The 20,311-nt window shown below is 42.0% G+C and overlaps 1 protein-coding gene across 2 annotated transcripts in view; it reads right to left on the bottom strand.

Moving 5' to 3' along the window:
- Positions 1-20,311, bottom strand: part of pdgfd (platelet derived growth factor d) — a 46,689-nt gene that overhangs the window by 4,544 nt on the left and 21,834 nt on the right. Inside the window, exons 2-6 of one of the 2 annotated variants that reach the window (XM_062386730.1) lie at positions 16,675-16,864; positions 15,213-15,390; positions 9,537-9,596; positions 7,251-7,461; positions 841-1,058 (exon numbers count right to left, since the gene is read on the bottom strand). In XM_062386730.1, the coding sequence (XP_062242714.1) occupies positions 841-1,058; positions 7,251-7,461; positions 9,537-9,596; positions 15,213-15,390; positions 16,675-16,864 (857 nt within the window). Of the gene's footprint in view, positions 1-840; positions 1,059-7,250; positions 7,465-9,536; positions 9,597-15,212; positions 15,391-16,674; positions 16,865-20,311 lie in introns of both variants that reach the window. The other variant, XM_062386729.1, reaches the window with a different exon arrangement.

The following is a 20,311-nucleotide window of genomic DNA, read 5'->3' as shown; positions in this document are numbered from 1 at the left end:
AATTGAAAATGGGAATTGGAAAGAATGAAAGGATGATGGAAGCCCTGAGAGAGAGGGAAAGAGTGATAGAACGCCAACAGTGTCCTGAGACAGATATGGAGAGATGGGAAAGAGAAAGACGGATCCAACATAGAAACAAATGGAGGAGAGCGGCAGAAGGAAGAAGAGGGAGGCTGCTGGTGCATTGCTGCTTCATTGTTGATGCAGCGCCTGCCACTGCACGCCCGATTCCTCCTGCTTCTCCGAAAGCGCCTCACTCACTTACTCACACACACACACACACCGTCCTTAGCCCCTTGCCGATTGTGCACCTAAAACGTGCAGGGAAGTTTTCACAGTCTCGTGTTCCAGCACAGCTCATATCTGAATTACATGCTGTCATGTTAATCGAAAAGCTTCAGTGTGTCCCCAGCACATGCTGAGAGATATTAACCTCACATCTTGGTCTATGTCAAAATGTATGTTTTGTATATAGTTATGTGCATAAGGAAATTGAATCAAGATAGTAAATGTAAACCCATATAAAGAATTTAAGCATTTTAGATCTATTTATAAAATAATGTTTTAGTTTATTTAAAATGTTCTTAGGGTGCGAGATTTTTGGAATGGAGAACCAGAAAAATCCCCAGGCATCAGTGATCAATGCAAAGCATCCAGCAAAAGCTTTACACACATGATGTTCGTAAATAGAAACAACAATATTTTCTTGTGCTTTTGTAGATAAAACTGCATAAAACATGGAGTCTTTTGAAAAGCCAATGAACAAAAACCAGTGTCATTTGGCTGATGTGTTGGCCTCCTCTCTGCGGGTGCATATCAGTATCAGTGTAAGAGCTGTACCTCGTGCAGCTTGGGCACCGTCTTGGAGGCCTGACAGGTGCAGCCGCTGTTCCAGTTGTTAGTTCCGCAGCCGCAGTTGCCTCCACAGCGTTTGACCAGCAGACATCGAGGGAAGAAGACGGCGTTGGTGGCCCTCAGCTCCTCGCGCAGGTTCACAGAGTAGTTGCGGGGGGTGCAGCTGTAGCGCTTGACATCATCATATAGACGGTTCAGATCAACTGGATGGATGCAGAGACAGGGGGGGGGGGGGGGGGGGTGTTAGGCGAGTATCTGTTCTGTTCATCATGGAATCCTTTTCCTTTTCTTTATTACGGCGATAACACACAACACCCATAACTTCAAACCATCACCTGAGAGGTTACTATTCTGTTGTCCAGTAAACAACTCCAAACAGTTGGTTGTTTTCTCTATCACAACACATGTTTACTAGCCAGCGATGAACGAATATGACGGAGGAATGGAGGTGAGTGAGGCAAAGTGGCCCTGATTGACTCAGCACAGAGACAAAGTATGAACACAAAGGCCAGGGGACGGATTAATTGACTGTCGATTGGATATCGTGACAATCCACAGTCTGAGTCCTGGACCTGGCGTGGCTGGCTTGCAATGCTTGAAAACTAATTTCAGTCAAATCGAAGGGATTATGGGACAAGCTGAGGGTATAAACGACTTAAGTCCCGGTCAAGAGCGGGGAAACCAGGCGCTTGATGTTCATTTGATGGATGATCGTATTTAGTTTTTGATGTTATTACACAGACACAGTGATGCTCGAGGCAAATTTCCCAGTGGGACAGTAAAATCTAGCTCCTACCTCATTAAAATCGGTCTGTATTTCTGTATCTCTCTCCAGTATTGGCACTGGCATAGAAACCGCTGAATGACTAAATGCACCGAGCAGCACCAAGAGAACCTGAGGTCAAAGGCTGCTGAATGTTTGTCAAAGATGGACAAAGAATAGACGTGTAACGTGGTTAAGGGAAAAACCACAACAATCCTCTCCAGCATTGGCATGGATTTTCCAGGAGCAAACTATGACGGATTGAAAGAGACACATAATGTATTTTCTGTAGATATAAATGGAGCACTTTAAATTGATCATATTACAAAAGGGCACGCGGGCCGACCACATGTTGTTTGAAGGACATGAGATGAGAGAAAGAGGTGGTGAGAGACGAGCGCTGGTCAGTGTCAGACGGACTGCTCCCCTCTCATAATCACCACACTGGTCATAGCATGGCTGCTGATTTGTCTTGGCCATCAGACCAATGAGTTTGCTTTACTTTAGGGTAAAACTATTTTTTGAATATACTCAATAAAGTTGCTTATTCTTTTTTTTGTTCTGCAGAAGTCTTGCAATGCGTGAGCCCTAGTCTTCTACTCTATCAGCTGCCTGTAACTACTGCATTGAGATGATTAAAGGGCTGCCTGTCTTCTAAGTGGCAAACCGAGGAAAACGTTATTGCACTGCCACTTATGGATAATATCTCTTATAACTCATAATTTACAGTAAATGGGAAAAAGCACAATTGTTTAGGTCATTGCAGATGTTCCTTTTCATAGTGTAGAAAAAGCTTTTTCATACTTGGAAATGTGATGTACATACATGCTGTTAGACAGATGGGGAACCATTACACCATCAAGGGCCATTTCATTCTTTAGAGCATCCTACGAGGGCCTTTCAATTACTGAATACAGATTATCCCTCACTAACCTCTTCAATGTGATCGTTGGAATTAGGCGTCTGTGAGATGCTATTTCTTGAGGTGCCCTTTAATGTGTTTTCAGTACACTCTGTCATATGCTGTGTGTTCTCTGCCCTTTGGATGCACTCACATTTTACCTTGTCTAGAGCTAGAAGCTCTGCAGCGGCAACAAAGAACACTTCATAAGTTATCCTCCTGAATGAGCTCTTAGCTTCTTTGCTGTTAGTTTGCTTACTACACAACTTGTCTGCAATTGACGCTTAACATTGTGTCGGTGACATTGTGTTCTAGTGGAAGTTTTTTGTTGTGCCCCATAATTCTGCATACATTTATGCCTGCAGCTCATCCAGTCCAGTATATTTGCAGCTGTAACGTCGCTGGCAGAATTTCAAAAATGTAATTATAATAGTACAAATATATGTAAAAGGTTAATAGCATTAGTCCAATTGGCTCGTGAGGTTCAGACTGGACATCCTTGAGCACCCATAGGCCGACTGAGGCCTTACTACCTGCAGGAGCCACTTAGAGAAAGGGTGACTGATCAGCCTCTCAGTAAAAGAAACATGACAAGAAGAAATTGCTGATGCGTTCACCTTCATGGTAGAACGCAACTGTCCTTCGTCCACAAGAGAGTAGGGAGACAAAGCACTCATCAAATCAAACAGTAGCTCCTAAACCCCATGGCCTATCAGAAAGACTGTATTATTGCAGCCTGATTCTCTCAAAGCACTGTACACATACTATAGCACGCTCCCAGGCAAAGACAACAAAGAGAGGAGATCTTACACCAGGACTGAACAAACACGTCATCTCCATAAACCAGTGAGGCAGTGAGATGGGAGAAATTCTGTCTTTAAATTAGTCAAATGTGTTTAAATTATGTTTCTTTTCAGTGAAAATAACTAGAATTCTTCAGTTCATTGAAACACAAAAGGCTTTTGCATTGCAACACAAAACTAAGACTTGTCCAAATTGATATTTGCAGTCTACTACAGCAGAAACACTAAGAAAAGTTGATTTAATATTGAATTATGTTTGAGCTTCACTGAAACCACTAAACTTTAAGGATCACTCATAGCATAGAACCTGCCTCGAAATTGCACACACACCTCATCAGTATAACGATAACAAATCTGCCTCACGTGCAATAGTGTGTTTTTGTGAGTGTGTGTGTGAGAGAGAGAGAGATATAGAGAACCCTATGGGAAGTGCAGAGGGGGTCAAGGGAAACCTAATGGCATTGATAATCAATAAGCATTTGTTCACAAAAATAAATCTCTTCAGTGGGGGGGGTTTCCATTCATGACGCAACTCGTGTGTAGAGACATTTGTGAAAATGTCAGTTTACACATATCTGTTCATTTTAATAAATCTACTTCTTTTCTATAAAAATAGCCACTCACTGCAAATACGGATATATATAGAGGTTAACATAATGTAAAGTGCAAACAGAGACCATTTACGTATTCTCTTAGTTCATATTTTGTTATGTTGTAACCTGACGTTACAATTATTTAAATTAATTTCAGACCCTTGAAATTTAGTGGCGTCAATTTCTCCTGATCACCTTTAAGAAGTTTATACATGATTTGAGAGTGGTCTGTGGTCAACTCAACTGATTGGACACGATTTTGCCTCATTACAGAGAATAAAACCAAACATTGAGGTTGATGGCGCCCCCTGCAGAGCGCAGACTGGGTTGTGTCGAGGCTACTTACATTTAGCTGCATGGCAGGTGCCCAGGAGCACGATTCTTAATTGGAACAACAAGGACTCTTCACAACTTCCAGAAGATTCAGCTGAGAGTTGCATCTCTAGAATAGTCGAATCTAAACCTCGCCTGTTATGCTATTGTTATTCATGCTGCCGATAGCTTGTGGCTCAAACTACAGTCATGCTGGCTGATGACATAGAAAGCACCTAAAGGTCTCAGAAGGTGAGACACACGATTCTCTGGTCTGATGAAACCATGATTGAACTGTTTTGACTCAGTTCTAAGCCTCATGCCTGGAGGCACCAGGCACCGATCATCACCTGTCCAACCCTCAATGAATTATGTCACAGGTTTAAAAGGCAGATAAAGCACATGAAGACAGAGAGTATTGCTGTTCACTGATTATTACAGCAGTTGTCATAAACATAACATAACTATTCATCTAATCTACTAATCGAAGGTGTAACACTATCGGAAGAATTCAGGATTAGGAATGAATTTCCACCTCTTGCGTTAAAACACGAACCCAGCATTCTGCTACACTCAGGCTCATCATAAAAATGTTTTACTTTAAGTCTCCTTTATAAAAAGGTACACGCTCTCGAAAACCCTTGAGTCCTCTTTCTTTGATTTGGCCAAAAGAATTCCGAAAGCGATGTAATCATAGTTGATGACAGAAATGTGAGACTGTCGAGAGTCTCTAAAGTTTGTTGGCACTTGACAAGGGGAAGCAAGGCCTGATATAAAAGGAGCTGCTACAGAAGTACATTGGGTCTGGCTCTGACGGGCACATTCTGTCTTTAAACACCAAATGCAGGGGGGACAAAGGTATGCTGTGGATTTGTGTGCAGGCACTTTCAGGGCTGAGCTTGTTTTTAGAAATGCAGTGGTGGGGAACATTGTCAGGGAGTACGAGAGGGGAGACGAGAGACTGCGAGCAAGCAAGACTGTGAGAATGATGATGTTGCCCTTATGGCCACCAATGTCTGTCTTTCATAGGGTTACTTTTTGGACACTTTCTCCATTTCTGGACAAACATGGAGGCGGCGTGTCTTTGTTGTCAGCCATTTTCTGCTTTGACAGGACTCACTCCAACTGAAGTCACACTTCCACAGATTTGTCCTTTTTCCTACTGTCCACTGCCTAAAGGAAACAGACGTCCTATTCACGCGGTCGGCAGCCATGTTTTGGTGTATGCTTCATCTGGTCGGGCACACTTCTCCGTCAGATTGCTCTCATTGGCTAATGCAGGTGTCAGTATTCCTGTCATTCTACAGTCCACCGTTTTTTGAGGTGTAAATAGCAAACATGTTCACCCGTGATCATTGGGGGGGGGGGGGGGGGTGTACTCAATAGTCTGTAAAAAATCTGCTAGTCGTTGTTATTTCTTCAAACTTATTTATGTGAGTGTGTGCATGTTTGCGAGTTACTCAGGCACAATTAATATTTTGATCAGACTTACTGTCCTTCACGGGAACAAAGGTGGATGTGAGCCTCTGAGTGTGTGCGTCTTAATGAAAACAAAGCTGGGCTGCTGACTGTGGCAGATTTCTGCTCCGCTGCACAGGCTGAATTTCCAATTAGAGGGAGCTATACTGTACCACGGAGTATAAAAGATCTGCAGCACCTATGCACCTCTCTGTGTTTAGTGCTGCAACATGCACACACTACCCGTACATGGAGCTGCCTCTTGCCAGCAGAGCACACGCGTGCGCTGATAAATAGAGATCGATTTGCTGTCAAGCGCACATACTTACCAAAGAACAAGCGAACCCTCGGGTAGAGAGACAAAGCGAGACAGAGGCACAGGTGAGAGGGATGGGATTGAATACACACACGTCCTTAAGTTTGTTCTCCACATGAATGACATGTTTGTGTGTGTGCCAAATTTTCCAAATCTGCTCTGAGACATCGGCTCTAGCTGTGCACCTACGGATCAAATCTATTGCCTCAGTGACTGCGGGTCATTGGCACTGACTTCACAATGAAGAACTGCCTTGAACGGCTGGTCCTGTGTCACCTTAAATCTGTCATTGACTCATTATCCGACTCCCCAAGAGCAAACTGCTCCTTTTGATGATGCAACAACTTACTCAGCCACTGCTTTTACATCTTAATATGAACAGGGGCTACTTTTTCCCTCGGTAATCTTTAATATTGATTTATTTAAATGCTACTTTCAAAGTCAAAATATTTCCGCACCCCATCTGATTAAATACGTCGATGTACACTCAACCAGCAGACAAGCTAATATCATAATAATTCTGTATCCTACCCAGCACAGACGGGATAATGTGGTTTCAATTGAATATTCAACACTTCATTAGCACCGTTTCATCGGCTGCCACCTTTTCTATATTTGTTCATAAGGCAGCGATGTGTCTCCATCACAGTCATCACAGCACCGACTGATCACTTTCCTCAAATGATGGAGCTGTATATGACTTTCCCCTCTGCTGCACTGTATCACAGAGCTTTAGGTGTCGCCTGCAATGTGAGAATAGAAAGGGTCTTCTGGTGCGTGGGTCTTTTCTTGGTCAGCACTAGGCTGCACACTCCCCCCCTCCCCTCCCCTATGGTACAGTCGACTGCACCAGGCTGCAGAGAAATACTGGGAGTGCAGCAGAGCTGTTGTGGATCATCGTCTGCAGCACGATAAAACACCAGGAGAAGATCACCGCTCCCATCTTCCTTTACTAACTCAACAAGCCACTGAAGGCTTGGATACTAAATTGTACTCTTCTGCGTTTATACTTAGATATAGTGCATAAATTTTTTTGTTTTTATATGTTTGATAAAAAATAAACATAATTTCACTTTTCAAGTAAAATTACTTAAGAATCTGCTTGATCCTTGTGATCTGTGGTCCTAAAGAAATATAAAAACCAAAGACGTTATTTCAATCTTCTCACTATAATTATACATGGTATCCTCTGGAGACTTTTGAAATCATGTAAAGGTCTCAAATGGATTAGAGAGCTCAGTATAGTTACCTTTATTATGTCTGCTTGCCAGATGATAGGCCCTGGACATATAATGTATGTGTGTCTGAGTGTAGATGCTGTCCAGGTCCTGCCTCCAGGTGTCTGGGTTCAGGGATCTGAGCAGCTGCTCCACCGTGTCGAAGGCAGCTATGGTCCGGTCCAGATCCTCCAATGAGAAAGGAACCTGCGTGACGGGCACCATCTGCCCTCCACCGCTGTCCTGCTATCAGCAAAGGTCAAAATACATCGATTAATCATTCATTATATATTTGAAGCCCAGTCTAGCATCAGCAGTTGTTCTTTATAGGTTGCTTGCAGGGAAATTTCAGCTAGCCATGAGGGCTTCTCGGCACGCTTTGCTATTCTTCCACCATTGTTATCTAGCACAACAATATTTAAATTTAAAGGTTTTATTGTAGAGCCCATAAATGTATATAATATTTCCAGATTCCTACAAAGAGTTGAGAGTGAACTTTTCTGCAATGAAAAAACAGCAGTTGTATAAATCTGATGTGGTCTTTTTCCACTGGAGTTATTTTCTATATTTCTCACTTGAAATCTACAAGGATATACTGTATATACTGTTATAAATGTCATATGTTTCTATAATGTGGACTGGGATTAAAAACTAATCTAAAATGTTGCAGTTGTGATTTTAGATACTCTCCATGCACTCACCTTCTATACACCCAAGCATCTGGGTTTAGTCTGACATGTTAAAGAACCAACCTGTTGTCTGTATATTATGTCAAATGTATGTTCATTTTCAAATTTGCAATAGCATTCTTGGAAATTAAACAAAATCTTATGCACAGCACATGAATTGTTTGTGCCATGATAAACACTACGTATATATAAAGCCATTCACCTGTTAAAGTCAGTTAGTCTGACGAGCAAAACTGTGAAAATCATACTTTTTTCATAGATTATTCTAATATTGTATATTTTCTATGCCTGAATATAAAGCACAACACAGATGATTACCCAATGATGACAGCTCCCTGCTGCTGGCTCTTTATCTATATAGGAGGCAATCACAATCAAATTGTGACAGCATGTAGGACGATTATGCCTTTGACTCTGGCAGCCATAATCAGCACTGACCTCCATGCAGACCACAGGACAAAGGTAATTGATGAGGAAATGTCAGGGCTGATAGCTGAGACTTAGATCGGTACACCCTGCTACACAAAATGGAAACCCGGTTCATGTAAAGTTAATGGTGACACGCAAGCTCAACTGAACATGGAAGTAATTTAATTACTTTTCAGATATCCTGGTCTGATATACCTTGTACTTAGTGCAAAATTAAAAAAAAGCTCAAAATCAGTAGATCAGTAAGAAACAGAAAATAGCTGGGAAATCATTATTTTTATCAAGATAATCTGATAAAATGATAATAATGTAATATATAATCATAATTTTGTATGACTTGCTCAGATACAAACATGAACGTATGTTAATCCAACACAAGTGGGTGTGGAACCACCATGAAGCAGATTAAGGCAGAACGTGGAAGTGGAAGAGGCCAACATGTGTGAACTTCCCTTCTGCCCTGGAAGTGACATCCTCATACACACAGTGCACATGCAAAAACACCCACATACACAGAACCATTATCTGCCCATGCAGAAGAACTGCCACGTAGCGCAGCGCACGCTAATTATTACAATCACATACAGTATGTCACTGAGTCCGAGCACTCTTACACACAGACACAAATTACACTGATTACACATGGTTATAAAAACATTAGTCTAAGGAAGCATGTCATGTTGCATCGCAAGCTTCATGCATATTAAGTGAAGTGCATACACGCATGATTACGATCTGTGTGGGGGGTGCTGGATGATACAAACGGGCCGTGTATCTCAATTATTAGTTCTCCAGTGTGTGTGGGTTATTGATGGGGTCAGAAGGCAGGTATGGCTTTACAGTGTGTGTTCAAAACACTATCTGCTACAACGGCAAATACTCTTTTAAGCTATACATTTAACTATTAATGTATGGTTTGGAAGAAAAGGGTTTGTAAAAGATACAGATTAATTAAAAATAAAATAGTATCATCCTGATGATGGATTCGAGATGATCCTCATGTGAAGTTTCCTTTTCCTTTGTGCAAAAAAACTAAATATGCAGTTATTTCTTTGGATTTCTCTGTGGTTAACGTGTGACTAAGAACCAGGTCTGGCGCTGGCACATCTAATTCAAACAGAGGTCAACCATTTCCTGTTTTTATTTGAATTCTGGGATTCTAACCATAACAATGTGTGTGTATGTTTGTGTGTGACTCACCGACATGAGCATAGTGACAGCCTCCCAGTTGGTGTTGGCTGCAGGTAGAGGAGCTTCGTGCTGCGGGGGTGGATAAAGAACCATACAGAAAAGAGAGTTTATTATTAAATTAATACAATACACATTTTTTGAGATTGTTTTGTGCTTTAGAGTCAAGATTGTTCTCAGTTGGTGATTGGAGAAGCCTGTTTGATTTAGTTCATCAAATGAACTGTAGCACCTACTACAGGATTTAGGTCTGACTTAAGGAATCATGGTTGGTCGTCAAGGTTAAATGACATGTGGTGGCTCTGTAGCTATATGCACAGGGTCCTGTTGGTGCAAGTTTATACCTAAAACAAAAACTGCAACGCACACATCACAATAACTGCATGTGGGGGCTAACTGAATAACAAATGTTGATAGGTTCTGTTTGGTACTGTCGCTATAGTTTGGTTAAACGTACAACAAGGAGTTTTAATTGGCTACTAAATGGTCACGTTTTATTATCGCTGCTACTTTCTGACCTACAACAACTCTAGCGATAGGAGAACTATGGCTTTTGTCCACAGAGGCGAAAGTGAAAAGTTACTTGTGGGGCCTTTAAGTTTGAGCAACGAAAACCAACGCCTATTTATACATTCAACAGACATCTACAGCATAAACGATACTAAAAGCTGTTGTTGTGGATTTAAATGTTTAGGAATGCAAGTGACTCTTTTATTAGATGGATGGATACTTCTGCATTTACTCACAGTGACTGTCGGTGATGGTTGTGTTTAGGTGATTCAGTAAAACATGTGGACATTGCGGAAAGATCACCAGATGGGACATAAACCCTGGCTTTGTGTAAACATTAAAGTGTATGTCCTTATTGCGACTTTACACACAACTAAGGTTATCCAAGACATACAGAATTCTGCCTGTCTAACTGATGGGCCGTCGTTGTGTTGGTAAAATCTGAAAAGATCTCCAATGAAGCTGGTCACAGCACGCCTTTGTGTGTGTGTGTGTTCATGTGTCTGCGTGTGCGTTTGTGTGTGTCAAAGAAATTAGAATGGTCAAAGCATGTTAACGTGATACGCACTCATCAGACTGACATATTTGGCACACATGAACACATTTTTTCTATCTTTACTCCCTCTCCCCCCCACACACACACACCGTCTCCAGCATCTCTCTCTTTACACACACACATTAAATCTCATTGGATATTGAATCCCTCTCCTGGAAAAGTCCTAAATACCATCTCTGGCCAATGAGGAACAGTAAATATGTCTCAACCACACTTCAAAGACACAGTGCCCTCACTTTATCTTAGTTTGTGTGTGTGTGTGTGTGTGTGTGTGTGTGTGTGTGTGTCTGTCTGTCTGTGTGTGTGTGTGTGTTCCAGTGTGTGTGTCAGTAAAAGAGTTGACATCAAAGCCTTTAAATGTACTCATTCACATAAACGCACACCCAAACCAGCTGTGAATGAGGTCAGAAGGTTTCCTGTAGGACAGAGCAGGGCGTGTGTGTCTGTGTGTGTGTGTTTGTGTGACTCGTGTTTACAGATCCCTACTCTCATTTCCTTTTAAGGTTAAATGCTTCATGTTTTAAGCACATCTGGGCCACTTAATAGAGTCTAAAAACAGAGACAGGGAATCAGAACCTGCAGACTGAAAACGTCTCAGGATGTAGTCTCTCGTCACCTGACAGCTACAGTACCAAACTTTTACCTTCCTACTATAACTACTTATCTCACGACCCTCCTCACACTTTTTATGGTATTACTTTTAAAAAGTGTGTCCTTGACAAAATTATATGCAAATGTAAGTGTGTCTCAGTAGAATGTAAATTGATATATATGTAACTTTTTCTTTAACAACTGTGGTGTAGTTGCTCTTGCCCTGATTAGAATTGTGTTAAATTCTTGCCTTTCATTGGTGGTGCATTAGATGTTTGTGGGGATTTATTGAATTATAATTCTAACACATTCATTCATGTTTTCATCAGCCGCCACTGTCGCCAAACTCACTGGTGCTATGGAATCATTCTTCTTCTCAGTGGCAGTGAAGTGGAGAGGGCACCAGGGAGGTGCCCTTGTCATCATCCTGTTTTGTACAGTTGGATGCTGGAGCAGCTGAGGATTGAGTGTGTGTGGTGGACGGTGAAGGAAGCAACAGCATCCTGTCGAATTTTGATCTTGCATGACTCGGTATCTCACTTACAGCCAGAGGAAGGTGAAGTTATTAATAGATTAATCGCACAGGCTACATTTATCCTATCTAATCTCTGCGTTACTTTCCAGGTTAAAGCCAGAAAAATGCTTCCTCCTATGAGGCACACTGGCGTTTCCTGTTTACTCTCATAATTGTGGTCTTAATCTGGATTATGTATCAGTTTTGATCCTGTCTCTTGGTGATTGACATTAAAATAGCACATCCTCTAAACATAACCTTTAAACCAAGTCTTTACCCTCAACAAGCCCATTGGAGAAGAAGTGGGGTCCAACCAAAATATTCATCAATGTAAAAACGTTCCCAGTAAAATGATATAAACCAGAGTTGGTCCTTTTTTTAAGAAAGCAATACAAGAAGGACAAACATACGAGAACACATTCCTGTGTTTAGTTTTCATCCTGGGTCATATTCCATGAAACAACTGAGTCCTGTCTCCGCGGGATGCACACATGTTGGGTTATTCTGGGATTCTGGGAACTAACTTGGCTCATATTACTGGATCAATGAACTTTTCCCAACTGCATCTTCCTTAGATGTACTTCCCAGCCCCGGCATTCCCAGCCAGAACACAGCACTGTTACTCAGATGAGATCAGACAACAAAATCAATTCTGGCAAAAATGTGACCAAAGTAAATGAAGATGAAAATCAGAGGTTGTGAAATCTTACAGAGTGAATTCCACAGACCAATCACTGGCCTTTATACTCAGAAGGAGTAAACATCATAAAGGCATCTTAGAGAGATTGATACATTTGCAGGTTGACAAAATCCAATTTAATCGCCTCAAAAACCACCATGAGAGGTGATTTAAACGATTTAATTTCAAACCTTTGTTATGTCTCATGAGTTTAAGTTTTCTGAGACCTGGCTTTCCACTCAAAATGCTAAGGATGCCGCAGCATGATGCTCCTCTAATTAACAAGCAGCCATTAAAGGTTTTTACAAGCTGCACTATGTCATTTTCACTGCACACCGAAGACATGAGTGTAACAGTCCAGACCGAATGTATTTTGGACCAGGCTAGACCCTGTAGGTAATATGCTTGGTTTCCAGGAACCCAGATAAAACCTGTGATGAGCTCTTACCAGACAGACGGATTCAGGTTGATTTGTAGATAGTGATGATAGTGACCATGAGATTTGAAGATCTGAAACCGATGAACTTATTCACTGTCTGTTTCCTATACGCTTCCATCTGACGCTACCTTTTCTCTGTCTAGCACTAATGCTGTTTACGTCCCCTCTTGGTTTTTCTTTCATCTAGTCAACCTGAGGCCACTCCATATCTCACTGCCTCACAAATGCGTGGCTCTCTCTGCGTCTCTGAGTCCAGGCTGTTTCAGTCATTAGCTGACTGGCTGATACCATCTCAGACACCTGTTCTCTCCCTCCAATGCTGGTTCTCCTCATTCTCGCTTGCTGTCTCTCTTCCTTCTCTCCTCTCTCTGCTAACTCTCCTCCTCCCTCTTATCTGTTCGGCAGGTCTGCAGAGAACAAATTAGACCTGCTAAATTAAGCCGCGCACACAGCTCCGGCCTAGCTGAAGGGAAGCTCTCTCTCTGTGTGTGTGTGTGTGTGTGTGTTTGTGTGAATAAGATAGAAAGAGAAATGCAGGGGCTGGCTAAAAAATGGGTAAACACTGATGAAATGGGAAAACCCTCAAGCATTGGATTCTGCTTCAAATGAACAGAAAGGGGATTATTTGACCACAAGAAATAATACAAAGGGTGAGGAGGGTGCAAAGACAGAGAAAAACCGGACGAGTGTCTGAGGAAGAGAGATAAGGCAGTTGTGTGTGGTTTTTGCAGTGGTGAAAGTTAGGTACATTTTATCAAGTCTTAAATCCTGATTGAGGCTGACTTCAAACTTTTACCTTGATTATGATTGATAATCAGCAGGAAAAACTTCTCTCCCTTGTGTGTGTGTGTAAGTGTGTGTGTATGTGTGTCTCCTCATTCCAGTCACGCTTCACACAAACTGCCGATCGCATTCATTTAGTTATTAGTCGATGGTGTTGGAACATTGTGAACCTCTAGTGTCTGTGGTTGAGGTAATTAAATATCAAAGCCTAAAAATGGATCCCAATTGTGTTTTCAGATTTTTTTTTTTTTTTAAAAACAATTTAATAAAGGTATCAAATTAAAGCTGTGAAAACTGATGCCACAAGCTAACACCTATCCTCTAGCTCCCCCAAAATAAGATGACTCACAAACCAGTACGAATCTGATCTGGTTTCCATGTCAAATTAAAAGGCTGCTGGCAGCTGATTCGTATGCGAGCGTTGTTCTCACAAGAGTGTGAGGGCAGACGGCTAAAAGAAAACTAGCAGAGTGATGGCTAATGTACTGCTGCATTGAATTGATGCTGTAGACAGGCTGGACATATTGTGTACTCGACACAGCAGCCAAAGCTGTTACCGGACTTGCATCTCCTTAGTAATCCTACTACAGGTTGTGGCTATGCAGACTGGACTGGGATTTATCTGCTTAGTCTCTTGTGCTCTCACTGTTTCTCAGTGGCCAATCCAAGACAAGCCAATCCAAGTATAAGTAGTAAGTCAATGACTCCTAAAATGAAGTTGTTAAAAATCTGTTCTCCATTGTTTATTCTGTCAAATCAAAAAAAAAATAATGAATTAATGGTTGGTCTTGGTCTTCATAGGATTTGCTGCCAAGCAACACAAAGAACAACGACGGCCTTATCGTTAAAAATCTCATTCAACCCCAGTGACTGTATGAAAAAAAAACAGTATCTCTGTCTGCCTCGCTTTCTCTCTCTGCCCTGCCCTTTACTCCATCTGTGCTCATACCAGGGATTTTTATCAGATGATAAGCGATGCCACTGAGCTCAAGCTCGTCAGCCATGCTTTGTCTCTTCTCCTCTTTCGCTCCTCTAATCATAAAAGAGGAAGTCAAGGAACATCTTTAAAGCCTCTTTCTCTCTCTCCACTGCTTTCCCTCTTCCCCTTTCCCCTCGATTATAGAGCGGGAGAACATCTTCAAATCCGACTCTCCCTATTTCATTCTTTCCTCTTCCTGACAGATTGACAAAGCTAATCTCCTTATCCCTTCATTTGACAGCCTTTAGGAGAACATTGTCACCCCCCCCCCCCACCACCACCACCACCACCACCCCTCCTTCTCCCTATCCTTCCATCTCTCCTCTAATGTCGATTGGACGCGTGGGAAATTCATTTTACCGACCATGTTACTAGATCCTCCCTCGCTCCCTTCCTCTCTAGTTACCTCCTCATCATACCATTTCTCTCTTTTATTGTCAAGTGGGGGTAATAGAGTGAAAGAAGCACTTCACCTGGAGCAATGCAGGGGTACTCGGGCTGAACCCAATGTGACAAAAAAACTTTAAGCCGTGTCCCACATATCAGCTCCTGATTCATCGTCAGCTGTGTGTCTGTCACTGCGTGTGTGTGTGTCTGTGTGTGTTCTTGAGTGTGTGTGTGTGTGTTGGTCTCTCACCAGCAGGGAGTAGTAGACTTTGAATCCCGGCTTTGCAACAAAGTAATCATCAGACTTGAAGGTGACTCGGAGCATGTTGGTTTTGGAGTTGAGGCGGGGCGGAGCTTTCTGCCCACACCAGCGACCCCAAATTATAGTGCTTGTCTCTGATTGGTCCTCCACTTCAACAAAGTCATACCTGGAGTGAAACAAAGACAATATGAAAAAAGAAGTAACAAAAGTAATAAAAGCTGATTTAGGTTGAATGACATAAGCTTATTTCAGACATGCACTGGAGTTCAGACATTGTGTATATTTGTTTTGCTTTTGGCTGTTTTGGAGAACGCAGAGACATTTTGACGGACCTTTCCTGCCACTCCCTTGGAAAAATATCTGAGTGAGTCCGAGAGGATTCAGCATCAAAAGGTGTTGATGACGAAAAACTGGTAGAATACAAACATCTTTCAGTGTCCTCCACGCATTTCCGCGTCAGAATTCGTATGATAAGTCCTACATGGCGCCGCCTCTCACCTGAATGTTCAGGACATTCTTCATATGTGAAAGGGAAAATGTTCGGACCAGTTTCCCAAACAATTTCCGTTCATTTCTGAATGTGGCTTTGGTGTGCATTTCTATTCTCATTAGCACAGTCTAGAATAGTTCTGGAATCAGACACTTCAACTCTTGTCATCAGAACTCTTTGATGTCTCCTCAAACCACCTGGCCATCCTGCCAAAATTATGCAAAAAAACATATAATATGCATAGCAAGCAGTCAACAGCCCACTCAGTTAGTACATCTATCGAACGCACACACAGAAATACACACAATGTAGTCGATGTGACGTAGGAGATCTGAATAAGCAGGCAAAGCTCCTTTCTACCTCTTCTTCTCTCTCCTCCCCCTCTTCCACCCCTGCTGCTCCCCCTTGTCTTTTCAGAAAAGTGCTTACAAAGACAGTGGAGTTGCATATGGGGATTGAAAGTATACCCCCCCCCCCCACCCACCCACCCACAACCCACAAGGACAAACTTATTCTACTTCTTGCCAAGAAAGCAAACTTCAACTGTCCATCTCTTGTAGTGATTCTACCCCCCTGCATCTTTGCCGAGTCTTTTCTCGCACATACTTTCCATCACAGTTTACTGTTGATGTGATACTGTGAAGTCTATGAAATCTTTTCCCTGTATTGTACAGCTCAACTGGAGAGTTTACACACTAAACTTTTCATCCCCTCTTTGATAACTTTAAATCGACCACTCCATCTTTCAGTCTCTCACTCACTGTTACTTTCATGTGACTTCATATGACTTCTCCTAGTCTTTTACCTCTTTCCCTCTTTCCCCCTTTTGGTCAGGTTCCTTCTCTTCCTTATGTCTTTTCTGTTTCGTTTCATGTCTCCTGCTCTGAGTCTGCCTTCTGAACTCCACTGCCCTGCCTTCTTTCTGCCTGCTTATCTGTTACTCTGCATCTCATCTTTTACCTGCACACTCCATTCTCAGCCTCCTCCAGGCCGAAGTGTCCGTCAAACTCCAGGTGAATGCGGCTCCCTGGCGGTGACAGCAGTTTCCATGACAACAGCAGGTTGCGGGGATAAGCGTTCGGGTAGCGTGGGCTGTGGATGGCTCCTCCCACCGTCGTGACTGTGATGTTTTCCTCTTTGCGGTACAAGTCTGTGGTGAGGCGATTGCTGTGTGTTAGTGGTTACAACTCATCAGTTAGTTAGTCCAGTTTTAAATAAAAACAAGCAGAGCAGCTTGTTCACACACAAAATGTAAATCTACACACTACAAAAACACACTGGGCCCTTTCTTACACACCGTCAAAGCAATGGAGAGCGCGATGCAAGTGCCCCAATCTGAGTGACCACGGTCATGTTGGACTTAAACCGAGGTGTGGTAAGGGGCATTGTTGAACCATTCAAAGTCAATGGTACAAGATCTTTACACTCAGATCTTTATGTTTACACAGAGATTGGCAACTCATCTATGAAGCCTGACAGATCAGCCATTATCCACCGAGGTGCAAGAACACATTAAACTGAATGGGATTTTACACTCTGATTGCATTATCGCGTGTTACGCCCAAAACACACCCAATAATTAATTTAGGAAAAAACCTACAACCCTTTCAAACCATGTGCACCTTCACTATTAAACTAGCAAAAGCCTTTAATACACTTGCACCATCTCCTTTAGACCATGTGCTTAGGTTGTTAAAATAGAGCCCATAGACTTTTATGCATTTTGGCACAAAAAGAATACAAATGTAAATGTGACATTTCTGTCTAACGACGATTTGATGTCAGCAAAGATTGACCTCAGATCCAACCGTTAAGAAGCCTTTGGCTTTTTGGAAACTTTTTACAAACAGCAAAGGTAACAAAGTCCATTTTCAGTTTTAGTTTAAAGCTTTTTACACTGCTATGTTTGTGTGGATTGACAAAGAGTGTTAGTGCTCGTAGGAGGATTAATTTTTAATTTTTTTACAGAGCCAAAGATTCTTTTTACCACTGTTTCCAGTTTTTATGCCAAGCTTACTGCCTGCTGGCTGCATCTTAAAATTAAAAAGATAAACAGTGGCATGAATCATCTCATCTATCTCTTGGTAACACAGCGAATTGGGTAATTTCATGAAATGTCTGATTTTTATTTTGTATTAATCGACTCAAATGGATTTTGAGGCAGGTGCTTTGGGACAGATCATTTGGATGAAAATATTCCGATCCATTCTCAGAAGGTCATGAAAATGGGCAGAACAGGGGGAAGAGGAAACAAACTGACTAAAAGGAAATTTTGACTGAACATTAAAAATATTTTAGAATCACTCTCCAGTGACCAAGAGTCACACCTAGTTTTATAGCAGCTATTGAGAACAATAGTTCTTTTAAGTGACATGCCACTGTCAGTCTGGGCTGCATCCTGTTGCTGGATATATTTACACCTTTTGTGGGTTTGAGTTTATACTATTATTGCTTTACCATCTGGTTTTATAAACTATAACGGTACTTTACAAAGTGTTTAGAGTAATAGCTAATCAGGAAATACCAATAACAACTACTTAACTAAAACATAAATCAACTATTGCACAATAAAACCTTAGAGAATTTGTGACACAAACAAAACACACACACAAACACACGCACAGGTTTGTCTTTTCACACTTAAGAGGACAATAACTGACATAATCCATTCCCTAACCCCTCACCTTATTCTTTGAAGCCTAGACTTCACCCACTGTTCCTGTGTTTGCACATGACGTCCTGTACCATCTACAGTTATTTCTATGCTTCCTTATTTGTGTCACACGATGAGGGAATTGAGCCAATATCTGATGCCTCCTGGAGGGAAATTACAGACTGTAGGTAAAGAAGATGCATTGCAGGAAAAATGGAAAACACACTCTTTTACCAGTTGCTACAGTAAAGAAGTGTGCACAAGCGTCAAAGTGTTTGGATGAAATAAGCCAATTGCAAAACTTTTCTGTTTGTGTTTCCTCTTCTTTGCCCTTTTCCAGCAGCGACACCTGCAGAAGACTGTTCCGAGTCTTGCGCCTCAAGGGCCAGTTGAAAGGAACGGGTGTTGTGTTGTCGCTCGCAATGACCAATCTGTCAAGAATAGCCGCAGCTTAACCCTAACCTTAACCTCAAACCCAACTCTAACCTGTACCTAAAGAGTCTTAACTCTTAAAATGACCTTCTGAAGCTCTGAGGACCAGCTAAAAGTGACCATGGAACATAAACAACCATAGAAAAAAACACACACCTACACACACACACACACACACACACACACACACACACACTCTAAGGTCAGATTGTGTGCTGCAGTAGGCTGACTGGGCTATTTTCCTGACGGGTTAGTGTTTTTTTCTTGCAAGAGAGCTGAATGCATAATCAAGGCACCGCAGCCTGCACCCAAGGGAGATGCTGATGAAGCTTTGGCCTTCTCCTCCACCCCTTTACTGCAAACTTCCCTTAATTCCTCCTGCTATCTCCTCCCATCTCTTCCTCTCTTCAGATTCCTCCTCTCTGCCTCAGTCAGTAATTCTGTCTCATCGGTCATTCAGCGCTCTTTGGCAGCCTCACCTCCTGCTAATTCTGGCCTCAGCAATTAACACTGTGTGTGTGGGAAAGAAAGAGTGAGCTGTACTTTCAGATATGAGCATTTATGCTTATGTGAATAAATGTGCACGTGCATCTGTGAGTGTGTGTGGGTGGGTGTTTGTGTGTTTAGCAGGGCACAGTTTGTAATGGGATTCTTCCACTCTGCTGATCAGAAGCCTGACTGTGTAGGTCCATTCAGTCATAAAAGTGCTTATGTGTCAGGAACTCTCACCCACTAAGGTGCCTGGGGAACCGTGCTGAGTGTGTATGTCTTTGTATTTGTGTGTTTGTGTCTATCAGCATATAATGCATAAGGGACTTGTTTGTGTGTGTTTATGTGTATACCGTTATCATTTGTTCGTATTTTTAATTAATTTGGTTTTGTTCTCTTTGAACTCGGTTGGGTTTCTCCAATAACACAGCCTGTTTCTGGAGAATTCACTGGGTGAGCTAATCAGCTTCTACCCACTGAAAGGTCAAGCAATATCATTGTGTTTGGGAAGTTTGTAGGATATTTACAGGTTTACTTTAGTTGTGGTAGAAATCTCTGTATCTTTAGAAAAGAGCAGAAAGCCTAGAGGTTTACGGACTCAAGTGTGATGAAGGACCGGTAATAAACTCCATCCGGCTTTTAACTGGACTGATGCTCTGCAGCTCACCCTGACCTCTGATCTGGCTGAATGAAGGCAACTGTCCTCAACTTATTTCCTAATATTCATAATCCTCAGTGGGAAGGAGTATCCTCCTTCCCCACTTCCCTGCCGGCCTTCACTTAAACAATTAACACCAACCCTAATGATAACTTATTAGGACCTTTTCCATTACTTGTTTGAATCCTGTCCAACATGTTGTGTTCAAGCAGTTCTCCTGCCACACACAACATGAGACACGCACCGCTAGGACCTCGGATTAAAGTGAATTTGATTGGTGTTTGAAGAGCGGTAGAGATGAGCAGACACAGGAGTGAAGATTATCTCTCAATGCGGTGTTCCTTCACCTTCATTTTCACAGAAGA

Source organism: Platichthys flesus, chromosome 4 (genome assembly GCF_949316205.1).
Source record: "Platichthys flesus chromosome 4, fPlaFle2.1, whole genome shotgun sequence".
NCBI classification, from domain to species: domain Eukaryota; kingdom Metazoa; phylum Chordata; class Actinopteri; order Pleuronectiformes; family Pleuronectidae; genus Platichthys; species Platichthys flesus.
Note: the sequence above shows the minus strand (reverse complement) of the source record. Positions and strands in the feature narration are given on the sequence as shown.